This window comes from Lagenorhynchus albirostris, chromosome 3 (genome assembly GCF_949774975.1).
Source record: "Lagenorhynchus albirostris chromosome 3, mLagAlb1.1, whole genome shotgun sequence".
NCBI lineage: Eukaryota > Metazoa > Chordata > Mammalia > Artiodactyla > Delphinidae > Lagenorhynchus > Lagenorhynchus albirostris.
In genome coordinates this window covers 104,798,130-104,825,995 of record NC_083097.1, presented here as the reverse complement: position 1 = coordinate 104,825,995, position 27,866 = coordinate 104,798,130, and the positions used below count along the sequence as shown (strand labels likewise).

Genomic DNA, 27,866 nt, shown 5'->3' with positions numbered 1-27,866 from the left:
CCAATGTTTATTAATTTTGCTTTGGCAGATTTTTTTTTAATTTTGGAGACAACAATTTTTCCTGGTCAGACTTCAGACATTTTCCCAAGCTTAGCTCATATGCCCAGCACTGTGAGTCTTACACCTAGAGGTAAACTGGTCCTCTGGGCTCGCAGCACTCAGCCAAGCTCTCCCAAAGTGATTGGGCATCGATTACAGTGAGTTCTCAGGGATGCCCAGCCATTTCACGGGACTTCCACCCTCAATTAAAACAATCATGAGGAGGTCTGAACAATCCAAGAAATTCTTACTAATTAAATTCAAATTCTGAAAATTTGTGAATTTTTGGCTCTTTGGAGAAATTTACCAGTAACCAATGCTAAAAACCTTCACTGGTGGCCTTGGGTGGAGTCATTCTTCTCGTTCAGTGGATGAAATCAGGTGTCATAAATCCAATTTACAGTATTTCCGTTCTCCAACAAGAAAAGAGATTTGGAAGCTGATTTGGAGTTGCATTTCTAGGAAGCTTTTCTATCACTCCACAAAGTTATGCATGTACCACCAAGGTGTTTATAACTAGACCCAAGATAACTTCTTTAAAGATAATATACCAGCAACTGTTAGGTGGAGCATAATTTGTCGATTGATTTTTTTTCTTTTAAAAATTTTTTTCAGATAAATTAGGTCTTATCAAAGTGTATCAACTCCAAAATAATCATAGGTAGTCTGCTGACAGTCACAAAATCCCCTCTTTTGTTAGCACATGTTGAAGTGATAAAGTTAGAATTTGAAAACTCTACTTTCTAGATGTGCCCTCTAAAAGTTATCACATAACCAATGTGGTTTGTTTAGGGGATTCATTCCTGACCTTGGTTTGTTTTGTATCTTCTCTTAAAGCATTGAATACATACTGAGTGCATAGTGGTAAGCTCAGGGATACCGACATCAGACTGCCTGGGGTGGAATCTCAACTCTGCCATTTTCTAGTTCTGAGAACTAGGGCAAGCTACTCAGCCTCCATTTCTTCTTCTGTAAAATGGTACTAACAATACTTAATAGGATTATTCTCAGGATTAATCAAGTTATGAACGTAAAGCTGATGGTGAGCAATCAATAAGTGTTAGTTTTGAGTATTACTCATTATTTTCTCACACCTGATGCTCGTTATTAATGGTTCCCAAACATGCCAGGTCACTTTTCCGTGGACTTTTTTTTTAAAACAGTGTGGCCTTGGTTCTTGTATCTCTCTTTTCATGCGTAACAGCCCAAGCGCAGCCACCCTTCAGGGGGACGATCGGCTCAAATCTGGGATCCACTGATGCCAGCCCGAGCGGCTGCGGGCCGGGGCGGAAGTGCGGGGCGGGCGCCTGGCGGCCGGGGCGGAAGTACCGGCGCACAGCGGAAGCGGCGACCCGAGCAGCCGAGCTCAGGTGGGTGCTGGAGGTCGGGTGCCGGCAGTTGGGCGCTCGCGGGGTTCCCCCTGGAGTCGGCACGCGGGCTGGAGAGGGGGGCACGGAAGCCCCACACTGTGCCGCACGCTGCCGATTTCGATTGTCACTACAGGAAATTTAATTAAACTGGGAGCCATAAATCCGTGAACCTCTGGGGGCAAATTATAAGCGTGAGAGAGAGAGAGAGAGAGAGAGAGAGTGAGAGAGAGAGAGTGTATGTGTGTGTGTGTGTGTGTGTGTGTGTGTGTGTGTGTGTGTGTGTGTGTGCGCGCGCGCGATGGCGCTCTGGGAAGTGAACAGAATCACGGGTGGAAAAGGTAGCTTTTTAAGAGGAAGCAGAAAACATCACAACTTTATGCTTTTTCCGTGATTCACAGATGCCCTGCTTCGGATTTATTCGAGTTTTATGAAGTGGTAATATAATCTCGACTGGCTGAGATGACTGCCTTTTTAAATAAATATTTTTGAGCAACCATGTTGACCTTTAATTGAGGGCTGAAAGGTTTAATCGTGGGTGCTGGTAGGAGCACTGTGAGTCCTGGGGCTCTCTGGACTTCCTGTCTGCCTTTGTTGGGCAAAAGCAGCCCTCTGGGTGCTGAACCATGAGGGAATAAATCAGAGACTGTACAGTTCTCAAATACTTAGCCTTGTCAGTCACCCCTGACAAATATCCCTCATACAATTTTTTAAAGTAAGTCCAGAGTTACAAAAAGTCCCTACTAAATTGCTACTAACATGAATAGGCAAGTGTCTGTTTCTAAGGCTGTTCTGTTGAAGAACAAGGAGTTTTTTGCCTGGCAGATCTTTATTCTTGTTTCTTAACAGAAAGTATTTTACGTCGTACTTTATATTTTAGAGCACTTAAATCCACAGTATGGCCCAGCTAAACCCCAAGGTTCTCAGCTCCTCCAGGACAGGGATAGTGTCTAAGATCTGTTATGCCCCCCACACTTTCTAGCACATTCCCCAGCATAAGCACGTCTCCTTAACCACACATTACCTTGGTTAGGCAGCCATGAGAGCCATGTCTCAGTGTGGGACTGCTAAAGATGAAGTGCCTATTAGAGGCCACAGTCTTCTCATTTACTAATTATCTCAGGAATACTGTGTGAAAATGCTTATGAAGCTGTCTACCAATATTTACAGCTGTATGCACTGAGATTTAAAACACTTGGAAAAAGAGGTGTGCCCTGGAAATACTGAGTGGTTATAGTAATATTGGGGGTAAGGCAGAACTAATCATGGTTCTGTGTGAAATGTCGTAGCCTAATAACCTGGGTCCTGTTCTGCTGAGGAATTGCCTGGAACCAAAAAGGTCCTGTTGTGAAAATTAAGGTTGGCGGGGCTAGTGTTTTAGAAAGGCAGACTCTGCAGAGTTTCTTTCTTCGTGCTTATTGTGGTCAGTAGTAGCTACCTGCCAAGGAAGGATCAATATTTTTATGTCTCCTTTATTGGAGGAAAATATGGCTATGTGGTTTCCTTTAGATGGATTGATGGCAGGTAAGGAAATAGAGAGGAGGATTTTCCAACTTGGGAATTTATTGGACTGTATTTCTATTTTATTCCAGATGCCTGGTTCTCACGGACTTTTAAGTACCCAGAGGCAATGTGGAAGTATGCCTTCAAAATAAGGGTTTTTTTATTATTGAGGTTTTTGTATTTCATAACATGTGCATACTCCAGCTGGCTGATGCATTTAGTTACTCTAATGCCAGGGCTCAGGGTTTCACACGTAGCAGGACCTTGAAGAGATCTGGTACAAGTAGTACTTTTTTTTTTATGTTCCTTATTTTAAATCTAATTTTGCCACTGCTTTATTCAAGGAGTGTACATCAGAGGAAGCCAAAAGCCAGCTGGAATAGTTCCTGCACGCAGTTTTAATATTGTTTGCAATTATTTTGAAGGGGAGAAACTATCTGGATCCAGGGATGTGTAGCTACACAGGTAGCAGGGACTAGGTGAGCTTCCTTCATCCTTCCCCTAGTATCACATAGCAAGTTTGAGAGAAAATTATTTGAGGAAGAATATGCAAAGTGAAAGGTTTGGGCTAAGTTTCACGTAGATATTATTCCACATCCCTACCTTCCCATCTCAGTTACAGCCGCAGAGAACTGGAGGCATGAAAACATTACTCTCTTTTCATTCCAATCCTTACCCAAGATAAGATTTCCAGAGATTGAGGCAAATTCAAAATACCTTCTATTTTAAGAAAGGATTTCAGAGCATTTTACCAGTAATATCTAGTAATAACCATTTAACTGCTATAGGCTTCATCACTTTGGTATTGTATTATTTGTTTGTAAATCTTTCCCCTACCCAAGGTGTGTCCTTAAGGGCAGGGAAAGTATCTTAATCACTTTTATATTTCTAGTATCTGGCATGGTGCCTGGCGCATAACAAACACTCAGTACATGGTATAGAAGGGAGGCTGGATCTATAAGGAGTATGAAAGCATCACTGGGAATGCAACAAGGTAGAGAAAAGAATATAAAGCAGTAACCTTTCAAGGAGCTACCAGTGCAGTTATAAATGCTGCAGTTACTAATGCCTCGATAAACAGCTTGGAGTAGGGAAGGGCATATTTGAAAATCTACAGATGGTCACCAAACTGCCTTCCAAAGAGATCTAGCCTGATCAGTTTACATGGTCTTTGTTATACTGAATAGAGTATGCAAACTAAAAGGCCCCACCAGCCCCCTTTCCACTCTCTCAAGGCCTGCCATGCCCAGCTCCTCACCCAAACACCTGTTGAGTGAATATTTGAAAAGTATCCATTTGAAGGTATGCCAAATTATTAGCTTACCTAGGCCACTAATATCTTGGTCTGGTCCTGCCTTAAGGATAAAGGACTTATGTTTGTTCACTATTTTAAGGCTAGGTTACCCAAATAATATTGAAGGAAAGCCACAATCATCTTTTCTACTTTACTAACATTTCAAAAGAGTTCAAAGTTGACAACTTTGTGTATTGTAATAGGGCAGGCATGTGGTATATGCTGCTTCCTTCTGTTGCCAATGGAATTCCAACAGAAACCAGAATGTTACTACTGGAAACAGATGAACTTCCTCTCATTGTTCCTGTACTTTTTCATATTAATCATGAAATAATGGGGAAGTGGCTTCTACTTTAGTCAGAGGGAAGGACAAAGACTGAATTATTTAATTTTTTAAACTCTTTTCTTCTTAAAACATGTAGTTCTTCTAGTCAGCCAAGAGAAAGGATACTGTTATTTAATAGATATTTAGTCAGCCAAAGCATCTTAGGATATAGACTGGAAAAAAAAAATGAGACAATTCTAAACTCAGCTCTGTTTCTCCAAGTTCGAAAATAAAGTTAATCTGTATCATCTTAGATTTAGAGATCAGAACCTCTTTCTTATAGTAAAAGAATTCTGCCATCCGAAGCTGAGAGTTTTCCTCATTCTCTCCATCCTTAAATTAAATCTTAAACAAAATGTGATATCTGTTATTCAGTATACTCTGAGGATTCATGTATAAAACTTTTTGAGACTTTTTTTGGAAAAAGGGGGTTGAACTTGGAGGTCCCTTGCAGTTCTGAGAATTCTGTGTTGGTCTCATCATACATAAAAATAGGCGCTGTTCAAAGAGAAATATAGAGAAAAAAATTGCAGTATAAAAGGCTTTGGTAAAACAGTTTCTTTATCCATAAAGCAAGGGAAATCTCCAAAGTGTCTTGGCATCCAGTTCCAAAATATTAAGATTTTCTATCAGTGACAAGTTTTAAGTAACAGAATAGGACTCAGAGAATTGCAGAATCTCACATAACTGAGGGTGGCTGAGGCATGACCTCAAGAGTGGATAGTTTCCAACATTCAGGTATTAGTGTCACAAGTCCAAAGAAATGCTGGATTTAATATCTCAAATGTTCTAAAGTCATTTGCTACAAAATGGCTAAAAATGAATGAAGCATCTTTTAAGTCTTGTGTGGTCATGTGGATAACGCGCCTCTTAGGCAAGATGAATTGGAAATGGTGGAGTATTAGTGACAAATGGAAGGCATTGCCTGGGTGGATGGAGTTTGAATTGCAAACAGTTACTTTTGGAAATGAAGTTGTGTGCTTTTTAAATAGCAAGGAAACTGGCATTACTAGCTGGGCACAATAAGACTAAGATGTTTTAATGAAATTGCCTTCTTTCTGGGTCAGTATTAAGTATCAGATATACCTTCAAAGGGAATGGGTTATTTTGGTTAAGAAGGATAATGTGGAGAGGAGTCTGCATAATTCCTTATGTACTTTGTTCCCATCCCTTGAAATAGCATGATTTTGCCGTCATCTTAAATGCTATCTTTATGGAATGAGGGAATTTTCAAATTGGTTTTTAAATTCTATTAAGCCCTCATGTATGATATAACCCAACCACATTATTCAGGCTTTCTTGGCTTTCAGCTTTGCAGCCATTATGTCTTTTTTTTAACATCTTTATTGGAGTATAATTGCTTTACAATGGTGTGTTAGTTGCTGCTGTTTAAGAAAGTGAATCATCTATACATATACATATATCCCCATATACCCTCCCCCTTGCGCCTCCCTCCCACCCTCCCTATCCCACCCCTCTAGGTGGTCACAAAGCACCGAGCTGATCTTCCTGTGCTATGCAGCTGCTTCCCACTAGCTATCTATTTTACATTTGGTAGTGTATATATGTCCATGCCACTCTCTCACTTCGTCCCAGCTTACCCTTCCCCCTCCCCGTGTCCTCAAGTCCATTCCCTACATCTGCATCTTTATTCCTGTCCTGCCCCTAGGTTCATCAGAACCATTTTTTTTTTAGATTCCATATATATGTGTTAGCATACGGTATTTGTTTTTCTCTTTCTGACTTACTTCACTCTGTATGACAGACTCTGTAGGTCCATCCACCTCACTACAAATAACTCAGTTTCATTTCTATTTATGGCTGAGTAATATTCCATTGTATATATGTGCCACATCTTCTTTATCTATTCACCTCTTGATGGACACTTAGGTTGCTTCCATGTCCTGGCTATTGTAAATAGAGCTGCAATGAACATTGTGATGCATGACTCTTTTTGAATTATGGTTTTCTCAGGGTATATGCCCAATAGTGGGATTGCTGGGTCATATGGTAGTTCTATTTTTAGTTTTTTAAGGAACCTCCATACTGTTCTCCATAGTGGCTGTATCAATTTACATTCCCACCAACAGTGCAAGAGGGTTCCCTTTTCTCCACACCCTCTCCAGCATTTATTGTTTGTAGATTTTTTGATGACGGCCATTCTAACGGGTGTGAGGTGACACCTCATTGTAGTTTTGATTTGAATTTCTCTAGTGATTAGTAATGTTGAGTATCCTTTCATGTGTTTGTTGGCAATCTGCATATCTTCTTTGGAGAAATGTCTATTTAGGTCTTCTGCCCGTTTTTGGATTGGGTTGTTTGTTTTTTTGATATGGAGCTGCATGAGCTGCTTGTAAATTTTGGAGATTAATCCATTGTCAACTGCTTCATTTGCAAATATTTTCTCCCATTCTGAGGGTTGTCTTTTTGTCTTGTTTATGGTTTCCTTTGCTGTGCAAAATCTCTGAAGTTTCATTAGGTCCCATTTTTTTATTTTTGTTTTTATTTCCATTTCTCTAGGAGGTGGGTCAAAAAGGATTTTGCTGTGATTTATGTCATAGAGTGTTCTACCTATGTTTTCCTCTAAGAGTTTTATAGTGTCTGGCCTTACGTTTAGGTCTTTAATCCATTTTGAGTTTATTTTTGTGTATGGTGTTAGGAAGTGTTCTAATTTCATTCTTTTACATGTAGCTGTCCAGTTTTCCCAGCACCACGTATTGAAAAGCAGCCATTATGTCTTAATAGTACTGAACATTGTTGCACACTCTGAATTCAGAATATGCCTCTGCCCTAGGCCAGATGCTGAGTCAGTATATTTAAGGTTGAGGATAAGGGGAGGGGTACAGTGTGTGCAAGCCCCACTGTGTTAACAAGAATTAGTCCAGAATCCCCTTTGGACCCCTGGGTGCTAGAGGGAGTGTATAGTAACAGTATATTACTGTTTTTTTTTTTTTTTTTTGCGGTACACGGGCCTCTCACTGTTGTGGCCTCTCCCGTTGCGGAGCACAGGCTCCGGACGCGCAGGCTCAGCAGCCATGGCTCACGGGCACAGCCGCTCCGCGACATGTGGGATCTTCCCGGACCGGGTCGCGAACCCGTGTCCCCTGCATCGGCAGGTGGACTCTCAACCACTGCGCCACCAGGGAAGCCCCTATATTACTGTTCTTGATCAGCATCTTCATTTTATTTTTCTTAGCTGAATGTTTTTCTGGAAACCAACCCCGTTACCAAGTAGACTCCTCTGAAGCAATGATCTGGAAAATGTGACTGCTAAGGTCCAAAGATTCTAAAACAAACTCTTGCTTACTCTGAAGATTCCTCCTCCCTTTCATTTCACATTTGTCAGCTTGCTATAGGTCTAGGCAAACACAGCAGCACTTCTGGACATGGAGGAGAATGCCAAGATGATGAGGGTCTGCCATTAAAAATCATTCTTTAAATGTGTCCATCAATAAGAAAGAAACACATTATTCTTCCTTTTTGGAGGCACTTTTCCATCTCAGATGCTCAAACAGTTGCAAGATCAGTGTCCAGCCACCCTAATGTCGCCTCCCCCATTTTCCTACTGGGTCTTTTCTGATGCCAAGGCTTCCCAGTTATGACTGAGGAGCTAGAGAAGCGAGTTTGCAAAGAGCAAGCCCGTTTACACTTCTGCCCAGATCTGTGTATGAATTTTGGTCCTCTTTTAATGGCCTAGCATTTTAGACTCCTACAGGTAACTACTTCCAAGCCTTTCTTTGGAGACCTTTGACGTCTTGAGCTATTACCATGGCATTTCTTCTGTATGTGGTTTCCCCTTCTCTGATCTGGAAGATATTTAAAAAGCAGAGCCTACGTGCAGAGTTTCTCCTAGTCTCTAAAACGACAGAACAGGACGGGGGTTGTATTTCCATTTTACAGTTGATGAAACAGGCTTAAAGAGATGAGGAACTGCCTAGCATCAGAGAACAAATTAGTGGAATTGCCTGTCTTTGGGGTTTATATTTATGAAATCTGCACACAGAAATGCACCCAGGAATTCAAACATGCTGAATTCCAACTGAAACTCTGTAAGAAAGAGTAACTTTAAAGCTCTAGATGAAGAATCATACCATTTGTGCTTAATTCCCCTGACGAGTTCATGGGAACTATGTTCATTTAAATTTACTTTGACCTCTCTATACAATTTATTCAAAAATACTTTGGAACAAGTTTTGTCTTTAAAGATTATTAATAAATCCAACTTTACCACTGCCTAGGCAGCTTCTGTTTTGATGTACAAGGGTTGGGTTGAAGATATCATTGGTAAAATAATAGTGGTACTGAATTTTCTCTTCCTTGAAAATATAAAGGCAAGTATTGGGAAGGAGCAACTGGAAGGGAAGTGACTTTTGTTCAGAACCTATCAAGGGGAAACCTCTACCCCTTGCAAACTGAATTTCAGTATCCTGTTCTGTAACTATGTGAGACCTGAGTAAGGTAAGCCAATACCTGGTGCCGAGGTATTTGCTGGTCTAGGTATTCAGTCTTAGGAGAAGATAAATATGCTGCGTCTTTAATCAGTGATATCATGTCTTAGGAACTCCTATTTAAGTAATGTTCACAATCTGAAGTTTTCAGCTATTTCTGTTTGAAATATTTTTCAGTTTTGCAATTCCCTATTTCTGAGACTATTATGCCTAGAGTTTTAAATCTTCCTTTTGGAGCCAGTAAAACACATTTCAGTCAGTAGAAACATCATCATTATTAGTAACAATACCTTATTTTTTGTATTATTTAGTAATAAATAGTTAAGTCTTATTTCTCTATTCTGCTTTTTAACTTATACAATGATTTTTACATTTATTATCTCTTTTTAAGACACCCAACCAAATTTTGCTTTTACTCTTCTCCCCTACCCCACTGCCTCCATCCTCAGAAATATCCCCTTTTACTTAAGATGTGAAATTAGGCAAGAGTCAGACAAGGTAGTTCATTTTAGGGGTAGGCATTGGTTGGCAGGTTTCATTCTTTTGGAGCAACATGAGACGCATCTCATCTGATTTGTGGTAGCTTCTTTGACTACCCCTATTCTAGTCCAAGCCCTTATCACTCTTTTTGACAGTGGGCCACTCCCCTCTTTCTGGAGACACTTTCTCCTGTTGGCTTCCATGATGGCCCACTTTTCTGATTTTCCTCCTACCTCACCAATCTTTCTACCTCCTTTGCTGGCTCCTCTCTACCCAACTTCTGATGTTGGATTGCCTCAGAGATTTGTCCTGGGTCATCTTCTTTTTCTCTGCTATTTAGATGGTCTCATGATCTCAGGTGTAATTACAGCCCTTAAACTGAGGGAGTCTCAAAATTTTATCTTCAGCCCTGGTTTCTCTCCTGACTACCAAACCTGTACACGCGACTTTCTGCTTGAGTCTCAGCTTGTCCCTCACTGAGCTCCCAGACCCATACATCCCTCAATCTGTTCCTGCCTCAGCTGCCATTTTAGTAAATGGCACTGCCACCCACCCAGCAGCTCAAAACCAAAACTAGAATAGTCCTTACTGTCATTTTTAATTCCTCATATCCAGTTCATTGGCAGGTCCTTTTGGCCCTGTCCACACCACCCTCCTTTCTCACCTGGACTATGGCAGTAGCCCCTAACTGGGTCCCTGCTTCCACTCTTGACATCCATTCTCACACAGCATTAAAGTCATCTTTTTAATATGTACATGAGGGACTTCTCTGGTGATCCAGTGGTTAAGACTTCACCTTCCAATGCGGGGGGTGAGGGTTCGATCCCTGGTCAGGGAGCTAAGATCCCACATGCCTCGTGGCCAAAACACCAAAACATAAAACAGAAACAATATTGTAACAAATTCAATAAAGACTTTAAAAATGGTCCACATCAAAAAAAAAAATCTTTTAAATAAATAAATATAAAATGTACATGAGACCCATCACTTCCCTCCTCTAAATCTAACTGTGTGAAAATAGAACCTCAGTTCTCTAACATAGCCTGTGAGGCCTTAGGTGATCCAACCCCCACTGACCTGTCTCCTCCACTCTTCCCCTTGCTTACTGTGCTTTAGCCACATGGTCCTTTCTGTTTCTTCCACTAAGTCAAGGTTGTCCTTACCCCAGGGTCTGCACTTACTGTTCCCTCTCCCCAAAATGCTCTTCCTTCAGATCTTTGTACCTTCTCAGCCTTTAGCCTCAGCAAAAATGACACCTGCTCAGAGCATTTTATTTAAAGGACCTGCCTTAGTCACCATCACATCACCTTGTTTCACTCCCTCCCCTCTGCTTACCACTGTCTGATGTTGAGAGACATAAAAGAGTCTCTTTAACTTCCCTATAATATGGACCCCCTGAGGCCAGGGACCTGACTTTTCTGTTCACCACTGAACCCAGTACCTATGAGTATCTAAGACATGGAAAACAGTAGGTAATTGTTGAATGAATGATCTCATCCCACACCTGGATTTTCATAATTGAACTCTTTCCCGTCACCATTCTTCTTTCCTTTGCAGCCATCCTGCTCGCTGCTGCCAGATCAATCTCCTAAAACACCGATTTTATCACATCACTCTCGTTTAAAACCCTTCATTGGCTCCCATCCAAAAGACCACAGCATTCCTACTTCACGCCTTTGTGTCTAACCCTGGCTTCAGAATGCTTCCCCTTTTTCTACGTATCGAAATCCTACATGATTTAGGATCCTTCTCTCGTGAAACCACTTCCAATCTCAGCCCACAGTACTCTTCCTTTCTCTTATGACATTTAAAGTTGCCCATTAGATGTCCCTGTTGTGATCTCTCTTGTATTTATATTGTTTCAGTGAGGAACTTAACTCCCTCCTCCTGAATCTGCTGGAGTACATCTCTCTATAATTCTTGTTGCTTGTATCCAGAATGTGGAGTTGATTTCTCCATGTGAGAGTTTTATTTGGAGGGAAAGAAATGGACTAAACACCAGACAGGATGAAGAAAAAGCAATAATGGCTTATTTTGCTAAGAATTTGAAGCGGTGAGGGGGGGATATGGGGGCAGAGTGTATGTACCAAGTGATGGATATGTAAATGCCATATACCTTCAGTGAAATTATAATCTTACTGGTTAGGCCAGGCCCACACTTCAAATAGTTAGAAAACTTTTGCACAAATCAGTGTGTTGAATGCAAATTAACAGAGCACCCATTGCATTCAAACAGTGTAGTAGAGACATCCAGATACTTGGAAACCCCACAGTCATGGTAATAATTTTTAAAAAAATAAAAAGGGGTTTTGTCTGTAGGAACTCATATGACCAGTCATTCCTTTCTGGGACTGATTCTCTACAGGCTTCTCTGCCCCCCATGTGGTAAACCTGTTGGCACTGAAGCCTGGAAGTAGAAGCTGCAGGGAATGGAGTGGACATGCAGGGTATGTCTGCTCAGGGTTTCATGTGTTATATGGGATCAAATCAGCAGTCCAAATGCATAGCCAGGCGAGGCTGTGGTGATCATTTTGCAATGTATGCAAATATCAAATCATTATGTTTTACACCTGAAACTAATATGTTATGTTATTTTTAAAAAAAAGAAAGAATGAAGCTGAGCATGAGGCCATGTACAAGTGGGCCCACAGGTGGGTGGTGAGCTGGGGATCCTTGTTGTAATATCATGTCTGAGTTGGTGCTACCTCCTTGGCAGTTCCCCTGGCCGGGTACCCTGACTGCTGTGGCTGAGGTGCTGAAAAAGCACCTGAGATCTCACGCACGCAGGAAGTGAGGGCCACGCCCCAGGTTGCCTTCCACCCCCTACCCTCTGTTTCTGTTCTATAGCCTCATTCTAACCCTGCTTAGCCCCTTGGAATTGACACCTCAAAGTATCTGCTCAATTTGCAGCTTTGATTGTGTCTCTATATAATGCGTGTCCTTGTCACTCTTGGCTCCACACTTGGACCCAAGATCCTAGGGTAGGCTCTCACTTGTTTGGGAGAGAGGGAGGTTTGGACACAGCTGACTGACCAAAAGCATATAAGACCACTGGGGAGGCATCATTTGTCCCTGTTTCCCTGGATTAGGTAGAGCCCAGTGACCCAGATGAGTCCCCTAAGAGCAACCTCACCTCATTACATAAACTTTCAGTAATCTAAAATAATGGATTTTGTTCCCAAGAGAGGGATGTGTTTGTGTGTGTGTGCACGCGCATGTGTTTCTAGTCATTGTGTAAAAATAGGAATGCTGTACTTAGATGGTAAAGAATGTGAAATGGAGCACTTAACATCTCACATGGCATAAATGACGGGACGGAAGCCCTGAGCCTCTCTTTCTGGAACACAGGTTCAGCGAGAGTGACGGTAATAGTGTTTGGTTAATGTCCGCTCAGCATTATATTTACATTGTATTCTTGTGAAGAAGCTCCAACATTATCTGTTAATAATGAAGGCAGTACCTGAGTTTATATAAACTTTTTGATTTTGCACATGAGCTAAGAATACTGCAGCTTGCTGATGAGGGATCATATGAGCTTGGAGATTTGGTGTGCTCAAGGACTCTTCATATGAATAAAAATTCTGGTCAGTGAAGGTCAGTGTCTCTACTCAAGCAAGAACAATGTTGTTTCCCTTCTAATGAGACACACACAGCATTTGAAGAATCCAAGAACCCCACATAAGTGATGTGCAGCCATAGCCTGAGCGGCTCCTCATGCAAGAAATGAATAATCCTTAATAAAGGCTCAAATGACCCTGGCTTCCTTCTATGCAATAATCAGTTGTTTTAATGGTATGTCCTTCAGTGCTTCGCAGGGAAAATTCTATATCTTGCTTCAAGGAGGGCTGAATTGGTCCAGTGAGTCCTCCTCCATGTTGTTATTTGATTCTGCCATAAAGACCACTGAAGTCGGCCTCAGTTTTGTTGAAAAGCCAGCATTCCCTTTCTCTTTCAGGGTGATCCATGCCTCTGAGCGGCAGTGGACTTGAAACAGCAGGAGTCACCATCTTTATTGTTAGGCTGTGGAATTTGTTTTAGGCACATTCTAAATCCAGTGTTATGCTTTTTTTTTTTGTCTGTGACAAAGGTGACCCAGTTGTGCTTCTTTGATATTATGAACACATCTCTTTTTGCTCATATCACAGAGGCATGTAACAAAATACAGAGGATAAAATTGTGTCTTTGTGTATAGTAAGGACACACACTTCATGACTAAATTCAGTGACATAATCAAAATGGTGCTGTCCTCCCACAGTCATGAGCCAACAGGCGTAGACCACCTTTCAGAGTATTTCTTATAGTGCTGAGATACTGTTCAAAAATAATAGAACTAATGAAAATGTCACATTGTCAGAGTAGCCAATATTAAGATTTTACTTCAAGAAAGCATGATGGGGTGACTGTGACATTGACAGCAGTGGTGTTAGGGTTTGGGGTGTTCCAGTTGGAGTGTATCATTTTTCATTTTACTTTTTATTTCTAGAACAAAGTGAACTCCAGTGTTCAGAACTTTAGCCATAATATCTTATTTCTGCCTAGGAGAGGTATGGGAATTCTTTTTTGTATCAGACTCTAATATAATTTTATAATACAGTGCCAACAAAGAAATAAGTTAATTTAACAATATGGTAAAACGCACGTGTCCTCGTGCGCTAGAGCATTTGGAAAATATGCAGGTAGTAAAATTGCATAATGCTAATGCATTTCTCAGTAAACAAATGTGCCATGTTTAAGTGATTAAATACATATTTAAAAAAGGAGAAATAGAGACTAACATGGAAAAGAGAACTAGTTTTAAACAAGATGGTTGTGGCATCTCTGAAGACTTTACTTAGCTTTTTGGGTTGGTTGAACAAGTATTCTAGCAAATCTGGAAAGAAGAGCAACTCTGTTTACTCTGACAGGTTTTATTTGTCTTGGTTGCAACCAAGACCACATGCTGTGTTTCGTCATGTTGGAAATACTGAAGCAGATTTCCATTGTGAATGTGAATTTTTTTTTTTTTTTAACAAAAGCCTTAACACCTCAGTCTCAACTCAGTTAGGTGAAAGCAGTAAGTTTTCCATTCCTTACCAGCCTGACATCAATAAATCTTAAATCCCTCCACCAAAAGCACACAGCTGCCGTTCACTGTCCTGGTTGTAACCTTAGGTCACTGCCTTAGATAGCCTGCTCTTTCTCATTTCCAAGAGCTATCTTTCTACCTTTACTCTCACAAAACTGATTTTTAAAATTTTCTTTCTCCTTCATTTTATACAATTTCTTTAACTTCATACCCTAGGAGGGTGTGCCACTATTGGCGTAAGGCCTTGCCAAAACCAACGATGCAGAAATTTCTACCTGTCGTAAACATGGCTAGCATTCCATTGATACTTCCCCTTCCTTTTTTTTTTTTTTTTTTTTTTTTTTTTTTTTTTGCGGTACGCGGGCCTCTCACTGTTGTGGCCTCTCCCGCTGCGGAGCACAGGCTCCGGACACGCAGGCTCAGCGGCCACGGCTCACGGGCCCAGCCGCTCCGCGGCATGTGGGATCCTCCCGGACCGGGGCACGAACCCGCGTGCCCTGCATTGGCAGGTGGACTCTCAACCACTGCACCACCAGGGAAGCCCTCCCCTTCCTTTATATCCTCTGTAGACAGAGCCATGTTTGGAAGCTATTGTCTCCAACCACATTCACCTATTGGACTGTTGGTTCTGCTGAATTTATGGAACATATGTATACCAGGGCTTATCACTTAGTTGAAAGCAGCACAGCATATTGTGAAATTGTTTAGATCCATTTTCCTCCTTAGAATAATGCCGGGTCCTTGCAAAATCCTTATCACATTCCTTTTTTATGCATTATCAGGACCATTTAGTTAGCAGGGAGATCCAGGGAGAAGTGGAAGACTAAGGATTTAAGAGAGAAGGAAAGATTATAGTTTTCACAGATCAGAATCCAATCCTTTTGTCCCGTCTTCTTTACTCTTTTTTGATATGGATTTAGTGCCTTTCTCTAAAGTCATATCATTCTGTTTGAAATGAGTTTAAAGCTAATCTTATGCTGAGAAGCCTGCTCACCAGTAGAGATTAGTACATAATTATTACAGGCACGCTCTCTGGAGCAGAGCAGGAGGAGATTCAAGGTGGTGGTGAAGGGGCTGGGACCAGCTGCAGCACCCTGGCCTGCATCTTGTGGACACCGTGAGGAGCACTGACTTTTAGTTAGGATATGAGATCCGCCCACATAGTGACTGCTGTGCACACTGAGTGTCTGATCAGGGTTAGAGGTGAGACTAAAGATGGAGGGAAAGGCTCACTCCAGTACTATTAACATTCGAACAACTATTTGAACACCTACTATGTACCGGGTTAATTGTAGATGCTCGGGAATATTGGGGTGAACAAGTATCTGCTCCTATGGAACTCATGTTGTAGTAGAGGGCACATATAGGTAAAGAAATAATTTTAGATAGTGAAGGATAAAAGAAAACTGCAGCAAGATATGAGGAAGAAGAGTGGTGGACTGGCCCACATTGGTAAGGTAGTCACTAAGGCATCTCTAAGGAGGTGACATAAGCCCAGGCCAGATGAGAAGCTACTTAAGAGTTTTTCATGCAGAGAAACAGCAAGTACAGAAATCCTGATGAAGAAATGATCTTTGGTTATTCAAGGAACAGAAAGAGAATCTTTGTGCTGCAAGTTGCCAAGATAAGGGAGGTGAAACTGATAGATGAAGTTGGAGAGATAAAGAGAAGTTAAGAAATGAAGATATCAGGAATGAATTCATGCAAGGAATATTGATAAGTGATAAAGTCAACAGTGCATATGTGTTTTAAAAGTGAAATCATCATATCTGTAGTTTAAAGGACAAAGCTGGAGGCTCAGTAGAATACCTAGGAATAAGTAGGGTGTCTTATGTCGAGCAAAGTAGCAGGATGAGAGAGCTTCAAAGCCTAGTGTTTGACATGCTGCTATTACCAAGCTGTTCTTATTGGAATATCTCCAGTAGAAACACTAGTACATTTGTGGATGTTTTAAAAAATGATGACCATCTCCTTTTAAAATACTTCTTAGAAAAGCTGAGTAGATTTTTGTTTTTGACAGGTTGACTCAGCCTAACCTCCCCTATAAGTTCCTCTAAGGACAGCTCTGTGTTTCCCCACCTCTTGCAGCAGAGGGGCATAAATCTCATAAGTAATAGCCTTAACCTTCAGGTACAGACTTGTGCTTCTTGCTTACTATCTCCTTTACCATGAAGGTGGCTGGGCATTGTTGAATGCTTACCTATAAGATAAGGTATCTCTGCGAATAAAAACCATTTCAGGAAACTTCCCACATTTTAGGGGATCATCAGGATGCTAGCAAAATCTGCAGGTGAAATTTAATTTTTTATTCTAATTAACAAACCCATGGAATTTGCTTACAGAAACCAAGTGATTAGACATACAACTAATCCATACATTTGGATTTTTTCCCATTCTAAACTCTAAATTTGGAATACAGTGAATATTGAGGCATCATGAAGACTTGCCAAACATCTTGGCCTCTCTGACACTCCTGGACACCAAGAAGCACATCTGAAGTCTTCAAATTCCATCATAGATTTGCAGCTTACTGTTTCTGTTATAAAGAGCAAAGTCTAGGGCACATAAGTTTACTGTCTCTTTTTCTTTTGGCAGAATTAAGATGCTCTGGTTTCAAGGAAATAGCATGCAACTTGCCAAACACTCCTTTCAACTGCTCTTGAGAAATCTATCTGCCTCCAAGACTGCTCTGCCTGTGCTAACCTTATTCACAAAGGTACAGAATAAAAAGTAAAATCACTACTTTAAAAACATAAAGGATTAAAATGTTGGGTGAAGAAAGTTGTACATTTAAGAAAGGGGAAAAATGTTGAAAGGAAAGCAATGGTATAAATTTTCTTCAGACATGCTCCTCAATTTTTCAGTTCCAGTTACAACAGTGGTAACTCTTTATCCTACCCAGATACTTCATTGTGTCACTGTTATCAGGAGGTAAATTAATATATTGAATTGTCATCTGATCCATACATTGAAAGAAAAGAACTATCAGATGTTTACAAGTGTATCACTTAGAAATATAGTCAACTCTTATTATTTGTGATAGTCATGTTCAATAAAGTCACCACGAACACTGAATTAGCAAGTACTGAACCACTGCTCCTAGGGCAAATATAGGGTTAGGTTCCTATGAGCTTCTGGTCACAACATTTTTGAACTGATCAATACATAACCTTGTTTTATGTGTGTTTCCGTTTAAAGGCATCTTATTTAACATATATTGTTGATTCATTAACACTGAGCTCAGGGCCAACAGCACTGTAACTTATGCCTGAACAAAGCTTATCTAACAAAGTATTTTCTCCGTAAGGCACATCACAGCCTTCTTATGCTTAGAAACATTGGACAGCACTTCAGCACTATGCTTGGGCCATTTTAAATTGCAAAATAGCCAAGAAAAAGCACAAAAATGCAAAAAGAGTGGCACTAAGTAGAAAAGGACACTTGTTTACAGTATGAGAGCTGGAACAAGAAGGCAGAGCATCATCCTGTCCCACCTCAGCCAGAAATGTGCACTTTGAGCAACTCAAATTTTTCGCTGCTCTATGCACCTGCATGTCTGTGAATGACTACAAAAACTTGGGTATTGATTTTAGGGTTACAAATAAGTTTTAGCTAATAGATGAATTCGCAAATACAGAATCCACAAATAATGGACTGACTGTACTTATTTTCTTACCCCTAACACTGGTTTTAAGCTATAAAGCAAGTCTAAATTTTTAAGAGCTTTTTCCTCTAAAATTTATAAGACAAACATTATGGATTTCCTTTTGCTAGTTAACGTTACTTTGTGTGATTTGTAATCAAAAAGGAAATAAAGTTCAGGGTAATAGGATTACCTTTAGTGAATAATACTGCAATTCAAACAAAAAAGGTCTCTTGTTTGATGGATTTTTTTCAGATTTCAGACATTTTAGCAATTTGAATATATCTGACAGTTATCTAATAACAAAGTTTAAGTCTTTTAAAAATTTATTGAAAATAGTTAATCTTTACTTTTCATATTCGTAAGTATATATTGCATTATTATGGAACAAAACTATTTCATCATTTGTGTCTACATATGAGAAATGTATGTGAAAATTAACCACAAAAATAAAATAATCCCTTAAGGCTAATGGTGCTCACTCAGCCTAACTATTCTGCACTATTTTTCAGTTTGAACAACAGCCAAGTTAGCCAAAAACATGTGCCAAAGCAAAACACACTAATCTTCCATTCAGCTTAAAATTTGTACCAAACCCTTCATTTGTGTCATTAGACATATAATAAGACATTATTCTCACCTCCCGGAGTTCACAGTCCTCTGAAAGAAAAAGTACAGTATCAGGTCTCTTTCAGTTATAAATAACAGAAAGTACTACCCAGAGTGGCTTAAACAAAAAAAGGATTTTATGGGTTAGTCTGGTTTCAGGAGTAGCTTGATTCTGAAACTTAAGCACATTACCAGTCTCTTCAGCACTGCATTCTCCAGGTTAAATCAGTTCACACTCTGGCTCTTCATATGGATAACTGCAGCGATCCCAAGCCTCAGATCTCACATTTCAGGTATCTACAGAAACTCCAGCAAAACCCTCACACTATCCTTTGGCTCTGATTGGCCGATCCCTGAGCCATTTGTAGTCGAAGGGCTACGATGTGCTGGATGCCTCAGCCTAAATCAGGTGTTCCACCCCCGTTCAGGGAGGAGTCAGCCACATGCTGAGAGCAGTTCTGTAAGGCAAAATCACAGCATTCTTGCTACAAGAAAGGGGAGTGGGTGGTAGACAGCCAACCCACCAAATGTCCACTACAATTCAGGGATAGGGTAAATAAGTGCTGTATTGGCACCACTGAAAATCTTAGACAAGGATGTACAAGTGTTCCAGACCACTGGGTCTTGTCATTTTTCAGCTCATAGATTTCTTTAAAATTTGATGACCTTTCCTCATAAAAATATATACAAACATGTTAATTTGCCCAGACTTCCATAGTCCCTGGGTTGTTTGTTTTGTTTTGTTTCTGGCTGCACTGCACAGCTTGTGGGATCTTAGTTCCCCAACCAGGGTTGGAACCCAGGCTCACAGCAGTGAAAGCATGGAGTCTTAACCACTGGACCACCAGGGAATTCCCGTTCTCTGTGTTTTAAAAAAAATAAAATAAAAAACCTGATCCTAGCTCTACTAAAGTTTTTTTTATTATAAAAGCAAATAGTACCAAATTTGGTACTTCTGCAATTTCACTGGTTCTTGTTTTGCTTTTAAGATCCTCTCTTGACTTTTTGAAACTTTCTCAGAGAATTTTAACGTGGTTATCTTAAAAATCAAAGACTGGGCTTCCCTGGTGGCTCAGTGGTTAAGAATCTGCCTGCCAATGCAAGGGGACATGGGTTGGAGCCCTGGTCCGGGAAGATCCCACATGCCATAGAGCAACTAAGCCCGTGCGCCACAACTACTGAGCCCATGCGCCACAACTACTGAAGCCCAGGTGCCTAGAGCCCGTGCTCTGCAACAAAAGAAGCCACCACAATGAGAAGCCCGTGCACTGCAACAAAGAGTATCCCCTGCTTGCTGCAACCAGAGAAAGCCCACCACAGCAACAAAGACCCAACGCAGCCAAAAATAAATAAATAATTTTTTAAAAAGTCACAGACTATCCATAATCTATTTATCGATAATGCTAAACTAACATAATGAGCCCTGAAGCAGAAAAATACGGCCAGAAGGACCTTTCTGAAGGAAAACTGTCTTTTGATGATCCAGGTTCTTATTTCAAAATAAGGTGAGTTAAGCTGGAAGAAGGGCCTCCATAACAGCTCATCTTTTCCTGTCATGTTAAAAAGCAGGTTTTATATAAGCATCAGTAATGTTGAATCTATTTTTAGCTCATACAAGAGAACCTATAGTAGTACCTGTTCATTGAGTCAAGGCCTGAGAAGCCTTTAAAATCTGCCAGTGATCCACAGCATTCTCGGCAGACTTCTCCTCTAGATGGTTAGGGTGCAAACAACAATGGGCACTAAAACTCACTTGCTCCTAAGGTGGAGAGTTAGTCGGGAAACCTATTGCTGACACTTGTAATGAGAAAACTGACAAAACATTGAAGAGTTGGTACAATCATCACCCAAAGTAAAGAGATTTTTCCCTTTTAAAGATGGGACGATCACTATCTAACTCCATCCCAATGGGTTATTAGGAAAAACAGGCTTGGGAATCCCCTGGCAGTCCAGTGGTTAGGACTTTGCACTTTCACTGCCATGGGCCCAGGTTCAATCCCTGGTCGGCGAACTAAGATCCTGCAAGCCGTGTGGCGTGGCCAAAAAAAACAAAAACAAAACCAAAACACAGAAAAACAGGCTGGCAAATCTCAGTGCCCCCCAATCAAAACAGACTTTAAGACATTCTGGTGATGTCAGCCAGGCCTGGAAGGTGCTCCTGACCTAGGAAGGACAAAGCCCTAGGACTATAAATGATATGGAAAATAATGTTCCTAGATATCAATTAGATGAAGGCAGTAACAAAAAAATGTAAGCATCTAAATGTATTGTGTGTACATATATATACACACATATATGTGTAACAAATATAAGCATCAACATTTAGTAGATAGATTTATTTGTCAAGAAAAATCAAAACACAACTGAAAAGTGCTGAAAGCCCATTTACCATGAAATACTAGCTATTTATAAGATTCTGTGGCAGTGTTTTGCTTTGGAAAATAAAACAGTATAACCTGGTAGAAAACTGTCCTTTAAAATAAGTATAATCTGCTTCTTGTGGTTTTTGTCAGGCTGAATGCCATTCTTTGGGTTTAATGGCTTTTTTCGTCCTGTAGGATCCGTGCCCCCTCTGTGATGAAGCCAAGGAAGTACTGGAGCCTTATAAAAACAGGGTAATATAATACAGTGTGGCTTTATGTATATGGAATAGATACTGTATGTAGTATAAAGTATCTGCCTGGATCCTTTAAGAGATTGAATGATTTTTTCATTTAAATTTTCTTGAGAGAGATTTTAGTGCTGATTTCCATAAAAGTCATTACACCTAAGTGTTTTTCTCTGAGCAGTACTGGTTTTCTTACTCTGACTCTTAAAATGAGTCAAAGTTAACTAGCAGGTACAGCATTTGGGCCTTCTGTTAAGTTTTTGTCCCTATTCCTTTTATCTTATGTTATCATTTCCATGAAAGTGTTTTCCTGTAGCAAACCATGACACCTTTCCCAATCTTACAGCCAAAACATGTCTTTCTTGATTCTCAGGCAGCTTCCCAGTTGGGACATTGTTTATTTCATTGGGAACTGAGTAGTACCTGGATGCTAAACCTAACAGATGTAACAGAAAAGTAGCAAAATTAGGGAATCAGGGTCATTAGCTGACTGTGGACCTCAAACAACAACAGTAAAAAAACCTCTCAGCATTAGAAGCAGTCTGGGGATCAGTTTGTCACTACAGCCGTTGCGTTGTTCCATGTTCTCTGAAATCTAGAGCTTTAGTCTGTCTCTGTTTCAGTTTATTTTACAGGAGGTGGACATCACACTTCCAGAAAACTCTGCTTGGTATGACAGATATAAATTTGACATCCCCGTCTTTCATTTGAATGGCCAGTTTCTGATGATGCATCGAGTAGACGTCTCAAAACTTGAAAAACAGCTCCAGAAACTTGAGCAGCAAGGTGCAGGAGGCTGATGAACGCCCTCAGGATTTTCCACCCTCTCTGTCCAGAACTCATTTTCCTGAGGAAATGACTGTGGCCTCATGCTCCTTTTGCCACTTTCACACAGCTCTAAGGATGTTCTGAACTCAGTGGTGCCAAATAAATGGTAATATTCCTCTTGTGATTAATGGAAGTACCAATGTGGGAACTGTTTACCTGTTGGCATTTTATAAAATAAGAGGAGTGTATTGGCAGGGAGGGGATGATGGAAGGCGGGAGAAATCTACTTGTTTTATTTATTTTTCTCCTTTGTATTAGTATGGAAGCATTTCACATTCACGGGACAGAGCCGTTTATAGGAAAAATGCTCTGTGACCCTGTTGCTGCCCTAAGGGCTTAACTTTTTTTTTTTTTTTTTTTTTTTTTTTTGCTGTATGCGGGCCTCTCATTGTTGTGGCCTCTCCCGTTGAGGAGCACAGGCTCCGGACGCGCAAGCTCAGCGGCCATGGCTCACGGGCCCAGCCGCTCCGCGGCATGTGGGATCCTCTCGGACCAGGGCACGAACCCGTGTCCCCTGCATCGGCAGGCGGACTCTCAACCACTGCGCCACCAGGGAAGCCCAGGGCTTAACTTTTTAATGAAAGAATAAATGTTCTTCCACTTGGTAGATAAAGTGAAATGTGAATTGTTAATAACTGTGCACAGTCAATAAAAGGATGTTTTAACAAATACATCTGCATGAAGTCTATCTCAGAGGAATTTAATAATACCTGTTTAAAATTAGAGCTCTTTTTTTTTGGATAGAAGAGAATAATTATCCTAGCCAAAGACACTTCGTTTGAGAAAAACAAAAGACTTAAACCCCAAAATGTATATAAGAATCTCAACGTGCTTTACAGGTAGTCAGTAAAGTGATTTGTAATATTTGAGTACTGCCTTTGATAGTTTTTCAGTTATCATCAACTGAGTTAATTCAGCTATTTTTAAGACAGTGGTTTTATCAAGTTTTAATATCTTGGGGAAAATTCACATCTGACCATAACTGAACAGATATGTCATCTAAAGAAAAAATATTCTTCACCATTTTATGTAAAGTATTAAAAATGTAGTTGTGTACTCTTATTTGTATTTAGTCAGGTTCAGCCAATAGAGGAATGGATTCATTTAAAAACAAAACTGCCTTTTCCTCTTAAAATTGCATCATTGCAATTTCATCTGTAATGAAATTCTTTTGAGACCTATTTCAATGAATTTGGATAGTGTGATTCACTTAGCTAGTTTTTAATTTTATCAGTATGAGTTAGTCTTAGAAATTAGAGAATTTTAAAGCTAGCCAACCTTAGACATTGTTTAGTCCCGCCCCCCTCGTTTTATACCTAAAGAGGACTCTGACATTCAGAGAGTTTCAGGAAGTTAGCTAAGGTCACACAGACAGTCAGATATCAGACCAGGTCTTGGCACCCATCCCAAATTTCTTGTACTACCTGGGTTCCCTGCAGGGGCCTCGTGTTATCTCACGTAAAGCATTCTTAACCATCATGGATCCAACACAAATTAAGAAACAACTTTAAAAGCCCTCCAAAGTAACAATAGGAAAAAAAAATCTTACAATTGAATGCCATTGTTTCTAATTTATAAATTTTTGGAACACATCTTATTTGATTTTGTAAATATTCATTGAGCCCTGTGGTAGACAAAATTCTAGGGTGACCCCAATGAACCATTACCCTTGTATTCCCTCCCCTTTGAATATGGGTGGAACTTATGGATATGACGAAATATCCCTGCTGTGATTATGTTACAGTATGGGGCAAAAGGAAGATTATCCGGGTGGGCCTGGTCTAATTAGGTGAGCCCTTTAAAAGCAGAGTGTTCTCTCTCGCTGGTTGCAGAAGATGAAATCAAAGAGATGTGCTCCAGCTAGCCTGGAAGGAGGCAAACATGCTTCCTTCCATGTTGTGAACTGCCAACAAGCCAAGAAACTGTGGGCAACCTCTAGGAGCTGAGAGTAGTTCCTGGCCAACAGCCAGCAGGAAAATGGAGACCTCAGTCCTACAGCTTCAAGGAGATGAATCCTGTCAACAATTAGTGATCCTAGAAGAGAACCATGAAACCCAGGTGAGAATCACAGCCCTGGCTTACATCTTGGGTTCAGCACAGTGGGAATTTGATCAGAGAATCCAGCCACACCACGCCTAGATGTCTGATCTGCAGACTCCAAGAGATAATAAATGTGTGTTATTTCAAGCTGCTAAGTTTATGGTAATTTTTTACACAGCAGTAGAAAACTAATAGAAGTCCCTACAACACTGAAGGTGGTGAGAGTATAAAAATGAATAAGGCACAGTCTTTGTCTTAGAGACACTCACTGTCTCGGGCAGCGGAGAGAGGAAAGTTAATAAAGCACTACAACATAGTGCTGTGAGAGCTGGAGCTGAGACATGTAAAAAATGGTACAGCAGCCAGATGAGGAAAGTGGCAGGAAGGCATCATAGAAAATTAGACTTAAATTAGGTGAAAAATAAAAGAGTATGGAAGGGAATGGCATATTTAGAAAATGTCGGGTGGCTTTGTGTAGCTGAAGTGAAGGCGAGGGGAGTGAAGAACATGAGACTGATAAGAAAGATTGGGGTTCACGTTGTGAAGGACCTCAGGTAAGGTGGTTTTTTTCCCTGCAGCAGTATCCTCCCTTATTTTCTGCCCTCATCCAGAGTCAGCCCTTCTGTCTCCTGATTCCTCAGAGGTATCTGGCCTCTCTATTCTAGCCTTTCTCAGTCTTTCTAGTCCTCAAGCCTGCTAAGCTCAGAAGTCCCCCGAGTAGCCCTTCAGGACATTCACATCTTCAATACAATCAGGGGTGAGAGGGCCATAGACAAGATCGCCCTCTTATGTATCTTGGCACTGTGTGTTCCTTTCTTCCTGCTCCAGACAGCTTGAAAGCTACGTGGGCCGTGTCCTAGGATTGTTGATCAGAGGGTTTCAGGGTCTGCTGAGCTAAGGAGGAGAGAATCCATTGGTTCCCTTCAGAAATCAGGGCTGGCCAGAGATGCTGTAGGTTTGTTTTTTGGAGCAATTCTTGCTTGAGTATAGCCATGTGGTCATAGGTGTGTAGGATGTACACAGACTTCATCCAAACAACACATTTCTGACATTAGAATTTCAAACAAGCAAACAAAAATCCTCCACAAACTTAACAGGGTGTTAAAACTAAAGTGTTGGCTGAGGCACCAAGACACACAAGGTGCTACGTTCCAAAGGAAATACTAGATCACATAAGGACTGCTGGATATTTGGAGGATTTTTTAAGAGAAAAATGTGCTCTCACCTCCCACCAAAGTAAAAGCTTGAGGTCATGTAATGTCAAGAAAAAGGAACATGAGTGGAACTCATCAGAAAGCCTAATGTATGTCTCTGGGTAGGAAGAACCTGGTGGTTTAGCTCCCTTCTGGAAAATCATGTGAAAGAAGAGCTTGCAAGCACTTCTGGTGCAGAGCGAAGGAGGGAGTCTGCTGCCCTGAGTTTGTCCAAGGAAGAAGGGAAGACAGGGAGTGTGTGTGTATCTTCATGGATTGATGTGTGCCAAACGGGAGAGAGGGCTGGCTGGGGAGAGCCTTGGGTGCGGGCAGGCCTTGGAAGAGGTGAAGCAGAGCAAGACTGGCTCCTCGGGGTTGAGGAAGTAGGCGGCTGTTCAAATGGAGAGCGCATTTGCCTGAATCAAGGAAATGGCAAGTGAGACAACACCAGCTATGAGTGCAATCTCCAAAGAACCTGCAAAAGTCTCTGTGAAATGTGGTCTGCTTTAAATATTTCTCAGACCCAGAAAGCTGGAGGCCATCTTACAACTTCATCACTCAAGGGACCACACTCCTGCCCTTCCCTGCTTCTCCCACCTTGCCCCACACCAGCCCCAGAAGGATCTTGCTCCTGCCAGGAGCAAGAAGAGAAAGACCTTCCCCTTCCACAGCTGCCCACCTTCAAGTGGCTTCTCACTGGGATAAGGGTAAGACTTAATTTTCAACCAAGTTCCACATTATATAACACGGGAATAGATGCACTAAACAGTATTTAGAGTGACCAAGGACTTTCTGTTGCCTAAGAATGCTCGAAACTGTCCTAACACTACCTAGTTTTTATTTTATCCTAGACAGAGTGAGAAACTCCCCAGTGAATACATTTTATAGGGATAGTGGGAGACATAAATAAAAATGCTTCCTAATTGTATTCCATATTCAGAGCTTTGATTACATGTGCCTAATGTTTTTTACCTAAAGATCTTCAATGAATTTAATTTTGAGAGAGGAATATGGTCATGTGACTAAGAATCCTGGAGACTTTCAGTAATCCATCTGGTCCCAACAGCTGGCAAACGGAAAGGCAGCTATCTAGAAACATGTCATCTAAAAACGTGGTGTGATTATCCCACTGTTGATAAGCATCAGACAATGTTATGTCACTTATAGTCATTTTCCTATGATATTTGTAGCAGCAATTACTTTTCCTTTCTAAAATTATGTTTAGGGATTGATTTGTTTTTAAATAAAGACTGATTTTGACACAAGAAGCTCATAATATTCTCCCAGTCCCAAAGGAAATAGTGATATAACCTCTTTTTTTCCTAAGCTAATGCTTTAAAAAGAAGTGGTATTAACATTGAGTTTGGGACTGCATATTGCTGCTCTTGATTACAGTGCTGCTTTCTTCCAGATGTCTCATCATAACATCATAAGGGCTTACCGGAACACATAACTCTTTGGCCAATTTATTGAAGGAAGCAGAGGTTCACTCAGATGAGGGTTATTTTGTTTGTTTGCTTATAATAATGCAGAGACTCATAGAAACCTGACAATAGGAATCACAGTAGGGCCAGGCCTCAGGAAATACTCTTAGAGAGCCACAGAAGGGATGCAATGTACAACGCAATAAATATAATGAACACTGCTGTATGTTACGTATGAAAGTTGTTAAGGCAGTAAATCCTAAGAATTCTCATCACAAGGAAAAAATTTTTTTTCCTTTTATTTTGTATCTATATGAGAAGATAGATGTTCAACAAAACTTACTGTGGTAATCATTTCATGATGTATGTAAGTCAAATCATTATGCTGTACACCTTTAACATTCAGTCCTATATGTCAACTATATCTCAATAAAACTTGAAAAATAAAGCATTGGATTAATATGAATTTTAAAAATTCTATTAAATATAAATGGTAAATTTTTTTAAAAAAAAGAACCACAGAAACTGAGGCAGCACCCTACTCACAGTGCCTCAGCTTCTTTCTTTTCCTGCTCTCATCTTGCTCACCGGCTCCCCTCCTTACTCACAGTATCTGCTTTCTTATAACCGCAGCTTGCTCATGCCCGCCATTCCTGCTGACCCTTCTGTTCAGCAATACAGTGATCCTAGTCTCTCAACATCTCTATTCTGAAACTCCAAAAGAGGAATTTTACTCAACTTTAATTTTACAACCAGCCACCCAAATCATATGTTGGCTGATCAAGCCCATAGAAAGAGCCACCCTTAGATCAGGCACCCATCCCTGGCCCAATCAGCTATGGCGACCAAGCTCATGTGGTATGCAAATCATAGTCACTGCCCACTCAGCAGAGCCTGAGAGCATGGCTGGCAATGATCAGCAGCTCTGGTACACATCCCAAAAGTTTAACAGCATGTCATTCTACCATATTCAAGAGAAGTCAAGAGTTTGGTAAATTCA

At 40.7% G+C, this 27,866-nt stretch overlaps 2 protein-coding genes across 5 annotated transcripts in view; one reads left to right on the top strand and one right to left on the bottom strand.

The window, feature by feature from the left end:
• The window catches only part of MEGF10 (multiple EGF like domains 10), a 362,791-nt gene that overhangs the window by 325,621 nt on the left and 9,304 nt on the right, over positions 1-27,866 (bottom strand). The window lies entirely within an intron of this gene.
• C3H5orf63 (chromosome 3 C5orf63 homolog) lies at positions 1,418-27,247 on the top strand. 4 transcript variants are annotated; one of them, XR_009539883.1, is made up of 6 exons: positions 1,418-1,600; positions 17,117-17,237; positions 21,332-21,388; positions 22,005-22,315; positions 24,042-24,267; positions 25,964-27,247. XR_009539883.1 is itself a non-coding variant. In XM_060146224.1 (4 exons), exons 2-4 carry the CDS (start codon positions 17,124-17,126, stop codon positions 22,179-22,181), a joined length of 348 nt encoding a protein of 115 aa, XP_060002207.1. In that variant the 5' UTR covers positions 1,418-1,600; positions 17,117-17,123; the 3' UTR covers positions 22,182-22,878. The 4 variants fall into 4 exon arrangements, 2 of the variants coding, with proteins under 2 accessions (XP_060002207.1, XP_060002208.1); XR_009539882.1 differs by lacking the exon at positions 25,964-27,247 and having other exon boundaries at positions 24,042-24,396; XM_060146224.1 differs by lacking the exons at positions 24,042-24,267; positions 25,964-27,247 and having other exon boundaries at positions 22,005-22,878.